Source organism: Castor canadensis, chromosome 1 (genome assembly GCF_047511655.1).
Source record: "Castor canadensis chromosome 1, mCasCan1.hap1v2, whole genome shotgun sequence".
Classification (NCBI taxonomy): domain Eukaryota; kingdom Metazoa; phylum Chordata; class Mammalia; order Rodentia; family Castoridae; genus Castor; species Castor canadensis.
This window is the reverse complement of record NC_133386.1, coordinates 130,502,248-130,520,825: the sequence shown is the minus strand read 5'-3', so window position 1 is coordinate 130,520,825 and position 18,578 is coordinate 130,502,248. Positions and strand designations below refer to the sequence as shown.

At 38.6% G+C, this 18,578-nt stretch overlaps 1 protein-coding gene across 1 annotated transcript in view; it reads right to left on the bottom strand.

Moving 5' to 3' along the window:
- Positions 1–18,312, bottom strand: part of Ints4 (integrator complex subunit 4) — a 106,053-nt gene extending 87,741 nt beyond the window's left edge. Inside the window, exons 1-2 of the mRNA XM_020159834.2 lie at positions 18,141–18,312; positions 11,736–11,930 (exon numbers count right to left, since the gene is read on the bottom strand). Coding sequence (XP_020015423.2) covers positions 11,736–11,930; positions 18,141–18,194 — 249 coding nt within the window. The 5' untranslated portion in view covers positions 18,195–18,312. The remainder of the gene's footprint in view (positions 1–11,735; positions 11,931–18,140) is intronic.
- Between the last annotated feature and the right edge of the window lie 266 nt (positions 18,313–18,578).

The following is an 18,578-nucleotide window of genomic DNA, read 5'->3' as shown; positions in this document are numbered from 1 at the left end:
TCAAATGTATGCTGAAAGAATGAAGTGCCTTCCAGTTATGATCAACTTCCAACCTCCTACCTAGTTCCTAAGGAGGCAACCAGGCCAAGGAGGCCTAAACCAGGGAAGGAAAAGCAAACGTGGAGTCAGAAAACACAAAATCCTGGCAAGCTATGCTCCTTATCTGAATATAATTTTAAGAACATCTTTTTCTTGCAAGCTTAATCATATGGTATAAGTGAAGCAGAAAGACAATAGGCTTTGAAATCAGACACATCTAGGTACAAAAGCCAATTCATTACACAATGCATAGGTCTTTCTGTTAGTGGTGATGGTTTTGGTTTCGAGTTTTTTGTATTTTGCTTTTTTTGTGGCTTCTGGGTTCGAACTCAGGGCCTTGTGCTTGCTAGGCAAGCTCTCTACCATTTGAGCCACATCCCTCCAACCCTCTTTTCAAATAGGGTCTTATGTTTATGCCTAGGCTGGCATGGACTGCAACCCTCCTATTTATGCTTCCTTCCTGACTGTAATTACAGACACACACTACCACACCCAGCTTTTTATTGGTTGAGATCCTACAGATTTCAGCCTTTCGAGTAGCTAGGAATACAGGAGTGAGCCCCAGCCATCCAACTTTTGTTTTTTGTTGTTGTTGTTGTTTTTAATTTGAGTCTATCCTGAAATTCAAGATCCTCCTGTCTCAGCCTTCTGAGTGCTGAGATTGCAGGTATGTGCCACATATCTGGCTTTGTATGTTTTCAACAGGTAGTTAGCCTTTCTAAACCTCATCTGTAAAATGAGGCTAATAATCTAAGAGAGGAAAATGGCTAGTACAGAAATGAAAACATAATAGACTGTCAGTACTGGTACCCTAATATTATTTCCTCCTACTAACTTTGGATTAGTTTGTTCCTTTTTCTAAAATTTTAAGTGGTAATGTTAGGTTCTTGATTTGAGATTAATATTGATATATACAAAACTCCTAAAACTCAGTAAGAAACAAAAACTCTAATTAGAAAACGAGCAAAGGACTTAGTCACTCCTCCAAAGAAAATATGCAAATAACCAATAAGCATATGAAAAGATGTTCAATATCACCAATCATTATGGAAATGCAAATCAAAACTACAATAAGAGAGGGGGTGAATTCACTATAGTATATTGTAAGAACTTTTGTAAATGTCACAATGTACTCCCAATACATTAATTTAAAAAAAGATTAAAAAAAAATAAGATACCACCTCATATCCATTAGAATAGAGCTAATAGGAAAAAAAAAGAATATTAAGAAATTGGAACCCTTTCGCACTATCAATGGGAATATAAAAAAATTGTAAAGATGCTATTGAAAACAGTATGGTATGGGCCAGAAGTGTGGGTCAATGATAAAGCACTTGCCTAACATGTGCAAGCCCTGGCTTCAACCTCCAGTACCATAAAACAAACAACCAGTATGACAGTTCCTCACAAAATTCAAAGTAGACATACCACACGATCCAGCAATTCCACTCTTGGATACTTGGGTATATACTCAAAAGGACTAAAAGCAAGGTCTTCTTTTTTTTTTTTTGGGGGGGGGGGAGGCAATAATAGGGTTTGAACTCAGAGCTTCACACTTGCTAGGCAGGCACTCTACTACTTGAGCCATACCTCCAAAAACCAAAAGCAGTGCCTTGAAGAGATATTTGTACGTCTATGTTCACAGCAACATCATTCTCAATAGCTAAAACAGGAAAGCAACCCAAGAATCTGTAGACAAATGAAAAGATAAGCAAAATATGGTATTTACTCACAAAGGAATATTGTTCAGCCTTAAACACAGAAAATTCTGACCCATCTTACAGCATGGATGAACCTGAAGCATATTATGTTAAGTGAAATAAGCCAGTCAGACAGAAAAAGACAAATACTGTATGATTCCACTTACATGAGATACTTGAAGTAGTCAAAACTACAGAGACAGAAAGTAGAATGGTAGATGTCAGAGGTTCGTGAAGGAGGAAAATTGGGGGTGAATGTTCAATGGATATAGAATCTCAGATGTGCAAGATGAAGAGTTCTAGAGGTGGTGATGTTTGTACAACAATATGAACATACTTAAGGCACCACTGAACTGTACACTTAAAAATGGTCAAGTGTTCGATGGCAAAGCACTTGCCTAACATGCACAAGGCCCTGGGTTCAATCCCCAAGCACAGCAAAATTAAAAACTGAAAAATGGTTAAGATAGTAAATTTCATAACAAAAGTATTTTACCACAATAAAAAGTAAAAGAAATAAAGGGGGGGAGCTAAGACAGTATCTGACCTAGTAACATTCCTTATCCACCTGGATACTTTACACAAGCTCTCTACTTTCTGAAATAACCTCTGGTACCTCTTATCTAAGTGAACTCCTTTACAGTGAGCTAAAAACAAATGGCCTCCAGGGAAATCATTAAAATTGTCCTGATTTAGACTTTCATCATCCTTCTCCAGACCTATCAGTCTCCTGTTGGTCATTCTCACTCCAGTCTTGCCCTCATTCAATTCCTCCATCCTCTCTACATCCCACAAAGTGACATATCTAAAGCAAAAACTAACAAGGTAGAACACAAGGCCCTTCAGAATCAGACTCCTTCCAAATCTTTCGAACTATAGTTCCAAACCTAAAATCTCGCCAAGCAGGAGCTCTACCACTTGAGTCACACCTCCAGTCTAGATTTATTTTTATGTGATAACCTATTTCACATCTCCACGCCTTTGCTTATAACAGCTCACAAATACAGTGTCTTTCCTCCCATTCTCCAACTGTCCAAAATCTGTTTTTAAGACTTGGCACAAATATCACTACTGTCTTTAATGTCTTTTTTGGATGGAGGGAAAATCCTAATTTTTTATTGAGAGTCATGACTAATACTGCTGTATAAACACTGCCATTTGGAAAAATTGACAAGTTTGATTCTCACTGGTATGGTTAGCGAAATAAAAATAGAACCTTTTTTCTTTTGATACGTGATAACAAAACAATTTTAAAACCTACTGTTTTTATCACTGAAATTTAAATTGTGAGATAGCTCTTAAATGTCTACAATGCAATTGATGACTTTTCTTGAACTGTTAGGTATTTTTTTTTGAAGTATAGCTTTTTCATGTTGCATTTGTATTTGTGAAAAAAAAAGAGCTCCAAAATCTGAATAAAAAACAGAGAAAAACTATTGTGTGTGTGTTATTTATCTATGATTCCAGTCTTTGCAATTACTTAAAGAAAAATAATAAAAATTCTAGAGTACCTCAAGTCATAAAGTACCTGCCTAGCAAGCATGAGGCCCTGAGTTCAAACCATAGAACTGCCGGAAAAAAAAAAATTCTAGATCTGTCTTATCAGATTGAGAGTATGTGAAGAATTACAGAATCTATCTTTCATCACCTTATATGTGTTTTGTTAACATTTGTTATGTCTTATTCTAAAACTGAGTCTCAAACTGGAAAGACAGATGCTTCTGTCTTTGGTCTAAATAGTGCAACATTTGTACTAAGTTTTACTTCAGTGTCTAATCAGATTCCTAATCATAGCCCACAAGGAATGTGACTTTAATATTGGACTTTGCTGATGTGCTTGAGTATCTGCAACTTTTTTCCCTTTAAATCATAGCCATATGGTAAATTTTCTATCTTGTTATGGTTCTCTGTTATTAACAGACATACAGTGGGTATTTCTTGGAAATGGCCAATTTTCATTTAAGTATTTCCAGAAAAAAATTTTTAAAAGAAAAGACTAAGGAAGAAGAAATGTGCTTTAAGAAAATGACTGAGCAGGTCTCATGGCAGTGGTAGGGAGAAGGGTTCTAAGCAGAAGAAATACATGTAAAAAGCCACTAATTTCAGCCGGGTGCCAGTGGCTCACATCTGTAATCCTACCTACTCAGGAAGCAGAGATCAGGAGGATCACAGTTCAAAGCCAGCCCAGGGAAATAGTTCGCAAGACTCTATCTCAAAAAAAACTTTCACAAAAAAGGGCTGGTGGAGTGGCTCAGGGTGTAAGTCCTGAGTTCAAGCTCTAGTACTGCAAAAAAAAAAAAAAAGTCACTAATTTCACAAACATACAGGGTACTTGAAAAATCTGAAGCACTCTGATTAAGATAGAACATTACATATGTAAAGCAGACATTTTAAGTTAGACATTAAAGGTAAAGGTAATGAACAGATTCAAATAAAAATAATTTATAAAGAGAGATTAAAGAGAAAAAAACAAAGTTTTACAAGGTAAAACATCAAGACATTACATGCATCCTGACAGGTGCAATATGAAATAACAAATCATCAGTTATAAGATACTCTAAATTCTCAAAAATATCATCAACCTGAATCTAACAAAGCCTACAGATCTAACTTCTAGTTCATAGCAAATAGCAGTGTCAGAGAAGCAAGTTAACCCCAAGGAAAGAAACAAATTCAGAAAACAAGACATTTTATAAAACAACTGACCCAGTTTCTTCAGATCAGTGACACTAAAAATAACAAAAAGAGGTTTACATTTTTTAAAAAAGACCAAATGCCATGTAGGGAGCTGATCTGCATTCTGATTTGCATTTACATCAATGATAAAGCAGTACTTGGAGAAGCCACATGTGCTGGCACACACTTCCCAGCTACTCAGGAGACATAGACAGGAAGAACAGGTTTGAAGCCAGCCCAGGCAAAGTTAGCAAGACCCTATCTCAAAAAACAAAATAAAAACAGAAGGGCTGGGGGGTAAGTGGTAAAGCACTTGCCTAGCAAGTGAGAGGCCCTAGGTACAATCCTCAGAACAATGAAAAAAAAAGATGTTTGGAGAACTAGAGAAGTCTCACTCAATATGGACTAATTCTCAGATGACACATTAAGGAATTATTTAGTTTTTTTTCCATGTGATTTGGTAGTTATGTTTTTCATTTAAAAAGATGTTGCTTGCCCAAGGCAATACTCAGCAAAAAGAACAATGCTGAAGGTATCACAATACCTCACTTCAAACTATATTACAAAGCAGCAGCAATAAAAACAGCATGGTACTGGCACAAAAACAGACATGAAAACTTGTGGAACAGAATAGAGGCCCCGGATATGAATCCACACAACTATGCCCACCTTATTTTGGACAAAGGCGCTAAAAATATACGATGGAGAAAAGACAGCCTCTTCAACAAATGTTGTTGGGAAAAGTGGTTAGCCATCTGTAAAAAACTGAAACTAGATCCATGTTTATCACCCTGTACTAGTATCAACTCAAAATGGATCAAGGACCTTAATATCAGACCCCAAACTCTAAAGCTGGTATAGGAAAGAGCAGGAAACACTCTGGAAGTAACAGGTATAGGCAAGGACTTCCTCAATAGAACCCCAGCAGCTCAGCAACTAAGAGAAAGTATAAACAAATGGAACTTCATAAAACTAAAAAGCTTCTGCACAACAAAAGAAATGGTCTCTAAACTGAAGAGAACACCCACAGAGTGGGAGAAAATATTTGCCAGCTACACATCAAAGGACTGATAACCAGAATACATAGGGAACTCAAAAAACTAAACTCCCCCAAAATTAATGAACCAATAAAGAAATGGGCAACTGAACAGAACTTTCTCAAAAGAAGAAATTCAAATGGCCAAAAAACACATGAAAAAATGCTCACCATCTCTAGCCATAAAGGAAATGCAAATCAAAACCACACTAAGATTCCATCTCACCCCTGTTAGAATGGCCATCAACAAAAACACCACCGACAACAGGTGTTGGCGAGGATGTGGGGAAAAAGGAACTCTCATACACTGCTGGTAGGAATGCAAACTAGTGCAATCACTCTGGGAAAAAAATTAGGAGTCTTCTTAAAAATCTAAACATAGACCTGCCATATGATCCAGCAACCCCACTCCCGGGGATATACCCAAAGGTATGCAACACAGGCTACTCCAAAGGCACCTGCACACCCATGTTTATTGCAGCACTGTTCACAATAGCCAAGTTATGGAAACAACCAAGATGCCCTGCTACTGACAAATGGATTAAGAAAATGTGTATGAACATTTCATCCAACCTCTACACAATATACATTCTTCTCAGCAGCCCATGGAACCTTCTCCAAAATAGATCATATCCTAGGGCACAAAGCAAGTCTCAGCAAATATAAGAAAATAGAAATAATACCGTGCATACTATCTGACCACAATGCAGTAAAAGTAGAACTCAACAACAAAAGTAAAGACAAAAAACATGCAAACAGCTGGAAACTAAATAACTCATTACTTAATGAAGAGTGGATCATCGATGCAATAAAAGAGGAAATTAAAAAGTTCCTGAAAGTCAATGAAAATGAAAACACAACCTACTGGAATCTATGGGACACAGCTAAGGCAGTCTTGAGAGGAAAGTTTATAGCCATGAGTGCATATATTAAAAAGATTGAAAGATCCCAAATCAATGACCTAATGATACATCTCAAACTCCTAGAAAAACAAGAACAAGCAAATCCCAAAACAAATAGAAGGAGAGAAATAATAAAAATAAGAGCTGAAATCAACGAAATAGAAACCAAAAAAACCATACAAAGAATTAATGAAACAAAAAGTTGGTTCTTTGAAAAAATAAACAAGATCGATAGACCCCTGGCAAACCTGACTAAAATGAGGAGAGAAAAAACCCAAATTAGTAGAATTAGGAATGCAAAAGGGGAGATAACAACAAACACCATGGAAGTCCAGGAAATCATCAGAGACTACTTTGAGAACCTATATTCAAATAAATTTGAAAATCTTAAAGAAATGGACAGATTTCTAGATACATATGATCATCCAAAACTGAACCAAGAGGAAATTAATCACCTGAATAGACCTATAACACAAAATGAAATTGAAGCAGCAATCAAGAGTCTCCCCAAAAAGAAAAGTCCAGGACCTGATGGATTCTCTGCTGAATTCTATCAGACCTTTAAAGAAGAACTGATACCAACCCTCCTTAAACTGTTCCATGAAATAGAAAGGGAAGGAAAACTGCCAAACACATTTTATGAAGCCACTATTACACTTATCCCAAAACCAGGCAAAGACACCTCCAAAAAGGAGAACTATAGGCCAATCTCCTTAATGAACATTGATGCAAAAATCCTCAACAAAATAATGGCAAATCGAATTCAGCAACACATCAAAAAGATTATTCACCACGACCAAGTAGGCTTCATCCCAGGGATGCAGGGGTGGTTCAACATACGAAAATCAATAAACGTAATAAACCACATTAACAGAAGCAAAGACAAAAACCACTTGATCATCTCAATAGATGCAGAAAAAGCCTTTGATAAGATCCAACATCATTTCATGATAAAAGCTCTAAGAAAACTAGGAATAGAAGGAAAGTTCCTCAACATTATAAAAGCTATATATGACAAACCTACAGCCAGCATTATACTTAACGGAGAAAAATTAAAACCATTCCCTCTAAAATCAGGAACCAGACAAGGATGCCCACTATCTCCACTCCTATTCAACATAGTACTGGAATTCCTAGCCAGAGCAATTAGGCAAGAAGAAGGAATAAAAGGAATACAAATAGGTAAAGAAACTGTCAAAATATCCCTATTTGCAGACGACATGATCCTATACCTTAAAGACCCAAAAAACTCTACTCAGAAGCTTCTAGACATCATCAATAGCTATAGCAAGGTAGCAGGATATAAAATCAACATAGAAAAATCATTAGCATTTCTATACACTAACAATGAGCAAACGGAAAAAGAATGTATGAAAACAATTCCATTTACAATAGCCTCAAAAAAAATCAAATACCTAGGTGTAAACCTAACAAAAGATGTGAAAGACCTCTACAAGGAAAACTATACACTTCTGAAGAAAGAGATTGAGGAAGACTATAGAAAGTGGAGAGATCTCCCATGCTCATGGATTGCTAGAATCAACATAGTAAAAATGTCTATACTCCCAAAAGTAATCTACATGTTTAATGCAATTCCCATCAAAATTCCAATGACATTCATCAAAGAGATTGAAAAATCTACTGTTAAATTTATATGGAAACACAAGAGGCCACGAATAGCCAAGGCAATACTCAGTCAAAAGAACAATGCAGGAGGTATCACAATACCTGACTTCAAACTATATTACAAAGCAATAATAATAAAAACAGCATGGTACTGGCACAAAAACAGACATGAAGACCAGTGGAACAGAATAGAGGATCCAGATATGAAGCCACACAACTATAAGCAACTTATCTTTGACAAAGGAGCTAAAAATATACGATGGAGAAATAGCAGCCTCTTCAACAAAAACTGCTGGGAAAACTGGTTAGCAGTCTGCAAAAAACTGAAACTAGATCCATGTATATCACCCTATACCAAGATTAACTCAAAATGGATCAAGGATCTTAATATCAGACCCCAAACTCTTAAGTTGATACAAGAAAGAGTAGGAAATACTCTGGAGTTAGTAGGTATAGGTAAGAACTTTCTCAATGAAACCCCAGCAGCACAGCAACTAAGAGATAGCATAGATAAATGGGACCTCATAAAACTAAAAAGCTTCTGTTCATCAAAAGAAATGGTCTCTAAACTGAAGAGAACACCCACAGAGTGGGAGAAAATATTTGCCAATCATACATCAGACAAAGGACTGATAACCAGAATATACAGGGAACTTAAAAAACTAAATTCTCCCAAAACTAATGAACCAATAAAGAAATGGGCACGTGAACTAAACAGAACTTTCTCAAAAGAAGAAATTCAAATGGCCAGAAAACACATGAAAAAATGCTCACCATCTCTAGCAATAAAGGAAATGCAAATTAAAACCACACTAAGATTCCACCTCACCCCTGTTAGAATAGCCATCATCAGCAACACCACCAACAACAGGTGTTGGCGAGGATGCGGGGAAAAAGGAACCCTCTTACACTGTTGGTGGGAATGTAGACTAGTACAACCACTCTGGAAAAAAATTTGGAGGCTACTTAAAAAGCTGGACATCGATCTACCATTTGATCCAGCAATACCACTCTTGGGGATATACCCAAAAGACTGTTACTCCAGAGGCACCTGCACATCCATGTTTATTGCGGCACTATTCACAATAGCCAAGTTATGGAAACAGCCAAGATGCCCCAGCACTGACGAATGGATTAAGAAAATGTGGTATCTATACACAATGGAATTTTATGCAGCCATGAAGAAGAACGAAATGTTATCATTCGCTGGTAAATGGATGGAATTGGAGAACATCATTCTGAGTGAGGTTAGCCTGGCTCAAAAAACCAAACATCGTATGTTCTCCCTCATATGTGGACATTAGATCAAGGGCAAACACAACAAGGGGATTGGACTATGAGCACATGATAAAAGCGAGACCACACAAGGGAGGGATGAGGATAGGTAAGACACCTAAAAAACTAGCTAGCATTTGTTGCCCTTAACGCAGAGAAACTAAAGCAGATACCTTAAAGCAACTGAGGCCAATAGGAAAAGGGGAACAGGTACTAGAGAAAAGGTTAGATCAAAAAGAATTAACCTAGAAGGTAACACCCACACACAGGAAATCAATGTGAGTCAATGCCCTGTATAGCTATCCTTATCTCAACCAGCAAAAACTCTTGTTCCTTCCTATTATTGCTTATACTCTCTCTACAACAAAATTAGAAATAAGGGCAAAATAGTTTCTGCTGGGTATTGAGGGGGGGAGAGGGAGGGGGCGGAGTGGGTGGTAAGGGAGGGGGTGGGGGCAGTGGGGAGAAATGAACCAATCCTTGTATGCACATATGAATAATAAAAGAAAAATGAAAAAAAAAAAAAGAAAATGTGTATTTATATACAATGGAATTCTATTCAGACATGAAGAAGAATGAAATCTTATCATTCGCAAGTAAATGGATGGAACTGGAGAACATCATTCTGAGTAAGGTTAGCCAAGCTCAAAAGATCAAAAATCTTATGTTCTCCCTCATATGCAGACTTTAGATCTAGGGCAAATACAGCAATGTGATTGGACTTGGGTCCCATGATAAGGTGAGAGCACGCATGGAAGGTATGGAGATAGGTAAGAAACCCAAAAAACATGATAGTTTTTGAGGTCCTCACTGCAGAGGAACTAATACAGAAACTCTAAAGCGACAGAGGTCAATATGAGAAGGGGATCAGGAACCAGTGTAAAGATTAGTTAGAGATGAATCAACTTAGAATGTAACATAATTATACATGGAAGCAATGCTAGGAATCTCCCTGTATAACTATTCTTATCTCAACTAACAAAAATGCTTTTTCTTATTATTGTGTATACTCTCTTTTCAACAAAATTTAGAGATAAGGGCAGAACAGATTGTGCCTGAAAGTGAGCGGTAACAGAGGAGAGAAGGAGAGGGTAGGGGATAGGAGGGAGAAATGGCCCAAACAATGCATGCACATATGAATAAACGAGGGGAAAAAAAAAAAAAAAAAGATGTTGCTTGGGCTGGCAAAGTGGCTCATGTGAGGGGCTGCCTAGCAAGCATGAGGCCCTGAGTTCACACGTCAGTACAATCGCTCCACCAAAAGCTTTTTTAGAGGTACTTATGGAACTATTTAGGGAAAAATAATACACCTTAAAATATTTTTCAGGAAAACAAACAGATGGAACAAATTTAACAAACTATTAATAACTGTTAAATCCCAGGGACAGATATTTGGGCGTTCATTAGAGTATCACCTCTAGTCTTCTATAAGCTTAATAATTTTCATACTAGTTTTAAAATTTAATCTGTGATTCAAATCATTTCTTCTTTCACTTTAGATCTCATCTTTATAAATGAAAAGTAAATGTATTTTGTGAATTTCAATTTCTATTTACATTATTTCCTACATTTAATCACGTATGAACTGATACTTTTCTAACCCATTAAAATAGAGAGAGAAGAACCAGGTGCCAGTGGCTCACGCCTGTAATCCTAGCTACAGAGGAAGCAGAGATCAGGAGGATCACGGTTCGAAGCCAGTCTGGGCAAACAGTCCACAAGACCCTATCTCAAAAAAACCCATCACAAAAATAGGGCTGGTGCAGTGGCTCAAGGTGAAGGCCCTGAATTCAAGCCCTAGTACTACACCAAAAAGAAATAGAGAGAGGGCAGGGGGTGTAGCTCAGCAGTACAGTGTGAGGGAGGAAAGAATGGAAGGAGGAAGGAAGGAAGAAAAGGAAGAAAGGAAGGAAGGAAAGAAGGAAGGACAATTTGTAGCCAGGCATGGTGGCACACAAATGTAATACCCATACCCAGGAGGCTGAGGCAGGAGAATTGCAAATTCTCAGCTTACAGCCTGCCTGGATTGAGCAAATCCACAGCTACACAGTTAGTCCTACAAAAAAAAAGCAACTTTGCTAGGCGACAAAAACATTTTTACGAGGTCTATTACAATTAGGACAGGAACTGCAGGATGATGAAGGTACTATATTCCAAAGACAAATCTTGTTACAGAGCCCCATGGTTGCTGCTAACTCCTCCTTTGTTCTCCCACTGATTCTGTACATAGTCAGTTCACAGTACCATCAGCGACATTATGCACCTTATCATTTACATGTTATCTCCATCTATAGTACCATAAGGTTCTGAAATAGCATTTGCATCTTTCTTTTTATTTTTGTATCTGCAACTAGCACATGAAAGCCACTCAGTAAAAACTTGCTGAATAAATGCCTTCTTATTTATTAGCAATATTAACTCATTCAGCAGACACAATTCAGTTCTTAACACAATCTCATCAGGGACATAAGAATTTCTTACCTTGTAATAATGTTCCAAGAGAATCCTGACTACTCCTTCCACACTTTCTGCCTCAACAGGCTTTCTGGCAAACTGGAGTAGGTACTGTAAAGCATCTGCTGGGGAGGTGGCTTTACACAGATCTATGTGGAGTGCTGCAGATTTACTTGGTTTTGTCAGTCGGAGTTTCTTAGTAGCAACTTCCTCCTGTTGTTGCTGTTAAAGACAGTACAGTAGACATGAAAACTGAACTGGAAGCAGTGTGTGCAAATTTAACTTTGCCCCATTTGATGAAAATAATTTCCCTTTGTACCATATAACGTATTCCATTAATAGACCTACCATTAGGAACAACAGTACTACACACCGTAAAAAGAGCACTGAATTGGTGACAAGGCCGAGTCACAATTTTGTCTTTCACTGGCTCCTACAACTTTGGGCAGTTTCTTTCTCTATGAAATAGATATATGAACATTTTATTCCACCTACCTCTGAGGATTACTGTAGCTTGAGGATTAAGAGGCCACATTAACGACCTGGCCTATTCTGTATTAGAAAAGAAGTAACAAGAGCCAGGCGCAGTAGTATGTGCCTATAGTTCCAGCACTCAAAAGGCTGAGGTGGGGAAGGCAGGGGCAGGAGGATCATTTGAGCCCAGGAATCTGAAACTGACTTGGGCAACACTGTAAGACCACACTTTTAAAGAGAAAGAGAGAGAGAGAGAGATTGATTGAGAGAGAGAGGTTGAGAGAGAGAGAAATCAAGAAAGATTGAAAAGAAATAACAATTCAAATGTAATGAGACTGTGCTAGGGCACCCAGCAGGCTCAGCTATCCTCCTTAGAAAACTAGAACTAATGGGAAATGCCTATAGCTTACACTGAGGAAAACAATCTTCCCCCAAGCCATTCTGCCTTTATGAGAAGGATGGTCGATGTAGAAAAATAAAAACTAACTACCAGGCTTGGACTACTTTCCTCCAACCCCTCCCACTCAGGAGTCTGCTCTTTCTCCTGCTTTCCTTTCCTTTCCTAATAAAACTTTGTCATTTTGCACCTCAAACAACAACAACAAAAAAACTTACTACCCTATACCTAGCAAACCGCAGCCACTTAATAAATGAATGAGTGACTGATTTGGAATTAAAGAGTTTTCTTTGAGTTCTAACTCTCCTGCTCTGCTCTAAGTCGTACACTCAGTTCTAGCATCTGTAAAATATGAGTAATGATACCAACCACCAGTCTCTCCATCAGGGACCCTCACCTGAACCACAGAGCACAGGGAGTTAAGTGACTATACTCTCCATTTCCCCAAGGATGGTAGATAACTACAACACTCTAGAAGCATCCATTACATACAATATATGCCAAAAGGTTGTGTAAAGGGGAACTTGTCACTCCAGGGCTTAAGTCAGGCCATGATGGGCAGGTATAGAAAAGGTTCTTGCCAAGTGTGATGGAGCACACCTACAATCCCAGCACTTGGGAGGCTGAGTGAGGAGGAGGATGAGTTCAAGGCCAGCCTCAACTAATTAGCCAGCCCTTGTTTCAAAAAAAAAAAAAGAAAAGATCCTTAGATAAATGTTATGGTCAATAATTTTCCTTAATGTCTAATGTATCATTTTAGTATGCTGAGCAATCATCTACTTTCAAATTCATTCTTCTACAGAGAAGAGATGACAAGGCCCTGGGTTCGATCCCAGCATCACAAAAAAAAAAAAGATACCTAAGCCTCCATGCAGTTCCTAGAAACACAAAGCTATTTTAGAAGATCATGAGGCAATTCACAGAGGGAAATGTGAAGTAACAAACTTTGTATCTTTCCTACTCCCAAAGCTTCCTTTCCCCTTGCAGAAGATGATCTCAGGGTATTCACTAAATGTAGTTCAAGTCAGGGATCTTAGTTTAGTTTAGTATTTTGATAACAAAAGAAAAAAAGTTAAATACCTACCAAATTCATAGGTATTCATTAAATATCTACCTCATTCATTTGAAATATATGGAAGAATATGAATATAGAAAATACGGAAAAGCTCTTAGTTCTTCCAGTTTCCTTCAAAGACATGAAAGAAATAACAGAAGAAAACTCTATGAATGTAAACAAGTGTGGTAAAGCCTCTGAGTACATGAAGGAACACACAGTGAAGAAAAACCGTATCTACTGTATCCTGTCTTACGTTCTTTCAGGTAGATGCCCAGGAGCGGTATCACTGGATTATATGGTAGTTCTAGCTCTAGTTTTTTGAGGAATCGCCATACTGCTTTTCACAGTGTTTGTACTAATTTACATTCCCACCAGAAAGTCTGGCACTAGTTTCATCTTCTGGAATGGATTCCGTATCACTGATTCCAGAGGACATGTTAGTAACAGTCTATTAAATAGATTTATATTTCAATAATGTAATAAACATCTGGTCTAAATTTGGAGTTTCTATTCACTTGGTGCCAAATATTCAGGCCTTTCCTTAAAAATTCATTGTAACATTGCTGAATTTATCAGATATTAGAAAAATCATAAAGGTAATCATAAATTGGCAGTCATTTTAATGGACATGCAGTGGTAGCTAACTGTGGTTTGAATTTGTTTCTCCTTAATGACTAAGGATGACTAACGATGTTGAGCATCGTACACATCGTTTAGTGTGTACTAAAAAGTTTGCTCAGCTAGAAACAGATCGTACTACATTTTAAAATAAACATATTATTATATCTGGAGGTCTGAGCCAAACACTGCCTGATATTGGATACCAAAGATGAATAATATTTTCCCTTACCAAGGCACTCAGAGTCAAGGGTGTTAGATCGGTAAACTAGTAATGATGGCATAACACACACACAAAAAAAAAAACACGCAACAATAGCAGTATACACAAGGGTGCTATAGAAACAAAGCAAAGGGGCAAATAAGATTAAACATGTTTGTGTATGTACAGTGCCTCTAATCATAACCATTTATGACAAAAGTTACTTAAAATGTATGAATTATTTGTTTCTGGAATTTTCTATTCAATATTTTCAAGCTCTGAAAGTCTTTGTAGAAGAGAATGATATTTAAATTGAGTCTTAAAGGATAAGTAGACATTTTCTAGTTGGCCACGAGGATGTGGCAAAGGGGGAAGTGGGGCAAACACTCCATAACACAACCAGTATTTGCACTTGTATTCACAATCTTGTCTGTACTGCTTCCCTAGTGGCTGCACTAATCTACATTTTCTCTCTACAACACACATGAAGGTAGGGAAAAGGCTCCCTTGTTCACTGTTCACATCTCTAGAAACCAGCACAGCACAGCCAACTGCTGATTACTGAGTAAATGATAAATATAACTCAGTGTTCAACTACCAAGCTCCCTAATTTTTCTGCACTTGATATATATAATCTTAAATCTTTTAGTAGCCTCATTAAGAAATACAAAAATAGGTAAAATTAATTTTAGTAGCATATTTTATTCAACTTAATATATCTAAAGCATTATCTTAACATGTAATCAGTATTAAAATTGTTAATCAGGTATTTTGCATTCTTATGTTTGTATAAATCTTTACCAAAATGCCATTCTCCCTTCTCTCTACCTATCCTTCCCAGTCTTTCAAAATCCAATTCAAATATTGTTTGTTCTTGAAATTTTTCACCAAGTAGTTTACTGCAGAATCATGCTGGTGCTGAATTAATAAGTCTTTATTATACTGTCTAATTTTGTCTAAAATGCTTTTTAAGTATAAGTCATAAGATTTCATTTTAAACAGTATGGTTGTTCTGATACCTCACTGTTTATGACTGTCATACACACTTTTATTTCAGGATTTTTTAGCCAGGGAAGAACTAATTTGTCTAGTTAAGCACAACAAAAAAAAGAACAAAGATTTTGGAATCAGAAGAATTTATATTCAATAACCACATACTATTTAGAGGAGGCCTACATCAAATACATCTTTGAGAAGTCTAAATTATCATGGCTTTATTACATATATTCATAATAACTACTAAACATACATCAATTTTCCCTCTTCACTGCAGAAGGAAAAGAATGGAAACACTAAGATCTCATTTCATCCTATGGTAACCACTCATGCAAAATGAAGCAAGGAAATGAGGTTTTCCATTGCCAGGTGTGGTGGCCCGTGCCTGTAAGCCTAGCACTCAGGAGTTGGGAAGCAAGAGGGAGGATATGGAGACCCTGAAAAAGAAAGGAAGGGAGGGAAGGGAGGAAGGCCTGGTGGTCCATCTAAGGGACACTGACATGAACCATGAATTATCTCTGCCATCAAGAAGCCCATACTGGTGGGAAGATACACTGGCGATTTATATGGCTGGGGATAGAGCTTTAGTGGTAGACTGCTTGCCTACACTGGTAAATACGGTAGCACTGAGTGATAAGCAAAAATAATCCAGGACAACAGAATGTCATAGAAGCAGGGTAAGAAGAGACTAACCTCTTGCTGAGAATTCAATTAGGTCTCAAAGCAAAAAATTAATTCCACTGAATGTTGAACAAAAGGAAATGGAAGAATAGCGTGGATTTTATGTAAAAGAGACAACAGATACAAAAGTTTGGAGGTTTGGGAGATGTGTAATCATAGCATACTGGAAAAGGGAACAATAATTTTGAGGAGAAAGGAAGTAACACTGCACAACAATATCAATGTTCTTAATGCCTCTGCCCTTTAAACTTAAAAAACTGTTAAAATGGTAAATTGTAAGCTGTGTGTGTGGAGTGGGGAGGAAGGTACTGGAGATTGGACTTAGACCTTGTGCTTGCTAGCCAGGCGCTCTGCCACTTGAGTCCCACTCCCAGTCCCCAGGAAATCCCAGAAAAAAAGCCACAGTAGAAGGAGTTCTTTGTAGCTAGAAAAGTTTTCCTGATTCTTGATTACTTCAGGAGAACTAATTTCATATAAAAAGTATATTACCAGGTACTGGTGGCTCATGCCTATAACCCTAGCTACTCAGGAGGCAGAGATCAGGATGTTCGAAGCCAGCCGGGACAAACAGTTCATGAGACCCTATCTCGAAAAAACCCATCACAAAAAAGGGTTGGTGGAGCAGCTCAAGGTGTAGGCCCTGAGTTCAAACCCCAGTACTAAAGGGGAAAAAAAAAAGTGTATTAAGGCTAACTTTCCATCAAAGCTATTTCAAAAAACACTAGAATAAAGAGCAGACTTCCCTACAGACTATGGGAGGGAGGGAGGGAGGGAGGGAGGGAGGGAGGGAGGGAGGGAGGGAAGGAAGGAAGGAAGGAAGGAAAACAAGGGACAATGCACTGGATAAAAACTGCTCACAAAGGGCTATGGAATTTGGTTTTAGGAAAAGAAAGAATTGCAAAAGCAAACAGAAAGAAGACTTTATTGGTCAGTGCAATTATCCCTGTTTACTATAATCACAGATACACTGCTCTGGCTCTCCCGTTAACTTGTGAGCTCATAAGACAGGGACCCTCACATGTATTGGATTTTGTAGGTCAACACTTTTTACCATGCCTCATTTATTCAACAGACTCCTGTTGAACGTTTAAGGATCATTTTCCTGTTGAATGGTCTGTTACTATTCTGCAAGTCTAAGGACCTAAGTATATTGTTAATCCACGAACACGAATTGGGGGCTTTGTCAGAAATGCAGAATCTCCCCCACCCGACTTACTGAATACGATCTACAAAATCCCCAATGATCTATATACACATTAAAGTTTGGAAAGCAGAACCCAAGAATGATTTGGAACCAGCCTCTTCTTTAGAAGCACACGGGACATACTCGCTGTTCTGACGGGGACTTGGCATGCCAGTCCGTTAAGGACAGCAGGGAGGACGGTACTGCCCTCCTTCCTGGGTGAGGTGTTCCACCAATGACGAGCTCTACCCCAGGGAGCCTGTAACCCTCGCCTGCTTTGACTGGGCCTTGAATTCTACTGACCGCTCTTCCAGCCCCTCAATGTTTTGTATACAGCCCAACTTGTAACTGGAAGTTTGGGGAACAGGCAGGAGTTGGGAGGGACTCTGTCATTAACTAGCTGAGTCCGGGTACTCTATCACAAGCCTCAGTGTTCATGACTGTAAATTGAAGATGCAAATGTAACCTGGTTGTGAGAAAGCAAAAATGAGATAACAGAGAAGACTGTAGTAAATTGTAAAGTACTATGTGTTTTTCCAATAATTAAAAAGAAAAAAAGAGTAGGGTGGAGGTACGGCTCAGTGATAGACCGTTTGCCTCGCATGCGTGAGGACCTGGATTCGACCCCCAGTACCCCAATAAATTAAAAAAAAAAAAAAAAACAATTACACATGTTAAAAGCAGCTGCAACCTAACACGCCCACTAACGTGCAGCCTCAAGAGAAACGGCACTCAACGCAGGCTAGTGGCGCCTGTTCCGGCAGAGTGCCTGCAGTCTGTTTAACCTTCCCGGTCCAGGACAAACCTGTCCTGCTGGAGCTTACCTGAACCACTTTAGTGAACTCCTCATACACCCGCTTTTTCAGGTGAGCCGCCATGGCTGCTTCCGAGGCTTCTCGGCTTCCGTACTCAATGAGGGAGGCGCAGTGAGGAAAGTGGAGGACCGGCCTAGCGGGAGGACCCCGCCGCTATCCCACAAGGCAGCGGGGCTTCGGGAAAGAGAGGCCGCTTCCTGTTCCTCGACTGCTCCAGAGAATTTGGCTGCCTTGACTCGCGCATCTGCGAACGGAAATACAAGCGCAGCGTTGAGGAGGCGGGGTCTCTGGCGAGCCGAGCGGAAGGTGGGGAGATGGACCAGTTAAAATGCAGGGGCGGGGCGATGTAGAGCTAGAGGCAAAACCTGGAGCTGCGTCAGGGCTTGGCTCTGTGGGTAGTGGAAGGAGGCCGAGCCTGGTTTCTCGCTGTCCTTTGCTGTTCCCAGT